The following is a 1447-nucleotide window of genomic DNA, read 5'->3' as shown; positions in this document are numbered from 1 at the left end:
GGTAACATGTTTAATATCTAACCCATTGAATTATTGTCTTAAGCACTTGTCTAATTCCTAATTGGTTTGTGGTGTGGAAGGAAGGGGGGTTTACTTCTTTTCTCTTGGTCTAAGCCCCCTCATACAGGAACAGGGTAATAAGAAAGGTAATATAAGAGCATCAGGCAAATACTTTTTATGGCAAAATTATAAATAGCATTTAAAGACAATGTTATGATAGATAATAAAAAAAAGGTTATTTTCCGATGTCAGTATCTCTTTAATACCAAAAATGTTTTCAAGGAATTCCCTTTTTATTTTGTTTCTAAATGGCCTTCCCAGTAACTACATGTGAAGTCTAAGTTTGTCTAGATTTCCCTCCACACCAATACAGGACTGCTTTCCTGAAAGGGCCAAAAAAAAAACCCAATTCACAGTCTTACATAGAACAGTACAGTATAGTAAACCCAACTTCATACATTTTAATCATGTGTATGCACTGTTAGCACATGTCACTGTTAAGCAAAAAATATATGCATTTACTCATTTGCATTTTTCTTTAATAGTAAAGTCCTGATAATAGCCCCTTTAAAACGCTATAATCTCAATTTCTTCTTAATCTTCTAATTTATATATATATGTATATCTCCTCTAGGTGCTCTATATTTCCAAAATGACATATCTATCATAGAAGTATCAAAATTATTCAACTTCCATTCGTAAAACTTTTTATTATATAATCTATGATAAAGTGCACAAACATTTCAGCCGTCCTGTAGGTTAGGCCAGAGATTCAACCTCTCAGTACCTCACATAGCAAACCCTTACGGCAGCCTAGCATGCTGCTTTCCTTCAGTCCAACGGATGAAATAAAACAGATGACTGATAAATACATAATTAATATTGTAAATGATTTTTTAAAAATCAAATTATCCTGCCATTCCCATCTACAGGACATTTTTGGCTCAACTATAACAGCGAAAAGCAGAAACATTTGTCCGTTAAGGGAAGGATAAAAAAAAAATCCACCTGTTGTAGCAGCATACAGTACATCACACCTGCCTACAGTTAAGAGCAAAAGCAGGCCTCGACGTTACCTGACAGAGTACTTCTCAATCCTAGGAGGTAAAAGGTTTTTAATTTACATATTGTGGTAAATAACATATTACTCACTTAGGAAATATGTCAAAACACACACAACTTTAAATTGCATTCACCCAGAAAATGATAGCCAATGTTTTCACACTACAGATCTGTTTTCTCCACACACATATATGGCACTAGGCCGAATACGTCTTCTCGTATGGCCAGGTAACTGCGGCAAAAACTTAAAGTACTTGGGCATAAAATCCAAGCAAGCGTCACGGAATTTCTTTATCCTCCAGTAGTAAATAATTGGGTTTAGTGCAGATTTGAGGTAGCATAGCCAAAGTAGCCACGTGCTTATCTCAAAAAAGTTGTGCTTGTT

The 1447-nt window shown here is 35.0% G+C and overlaps 1 protein-coding gene across 1 annotated transcript in view; it reads right to left on the bottom strand.

The window, feature by feature from the left end:
- Positions 1–1112: 1112 nt before the first annotated feature.
- gpr63.L (G protein-coupled receptor 63 L homeolog) overlaps positions 1113–1447 on the bottom strand; it is a 24903-nt gene continuing 24568 nt past the window's right edge. The window contains exon 2 of the mRNA XM_018263376.2: positions 1113–1447. This exon is cut by the window's right edge and continues 1183 nt beyond it. Coding sequence (XP_018118865.1) covers positions 1220–1447 — 228 coding nt within the window. The 3' untranslated portion in view covers positions 1113–1219.

Source organism: Xenopus laevis, chromosome 5L (genome assembly GCF_017654675.1).
Source record: "Xenopus laevis strain J_2021 chromosome 5L, Xenopus_laevis_v10.1, whole genome shotgun sequence".
NCBI lineage: Eukaryota > Metazoa > Chordata > Amphibia > Anura > Pipidae > Xenopus > Xenopus laevis.
Note: the sequence above shows the minus strand (reverse complement) of the source record. Positions and strands in the feature narration are given on the sequence as shown.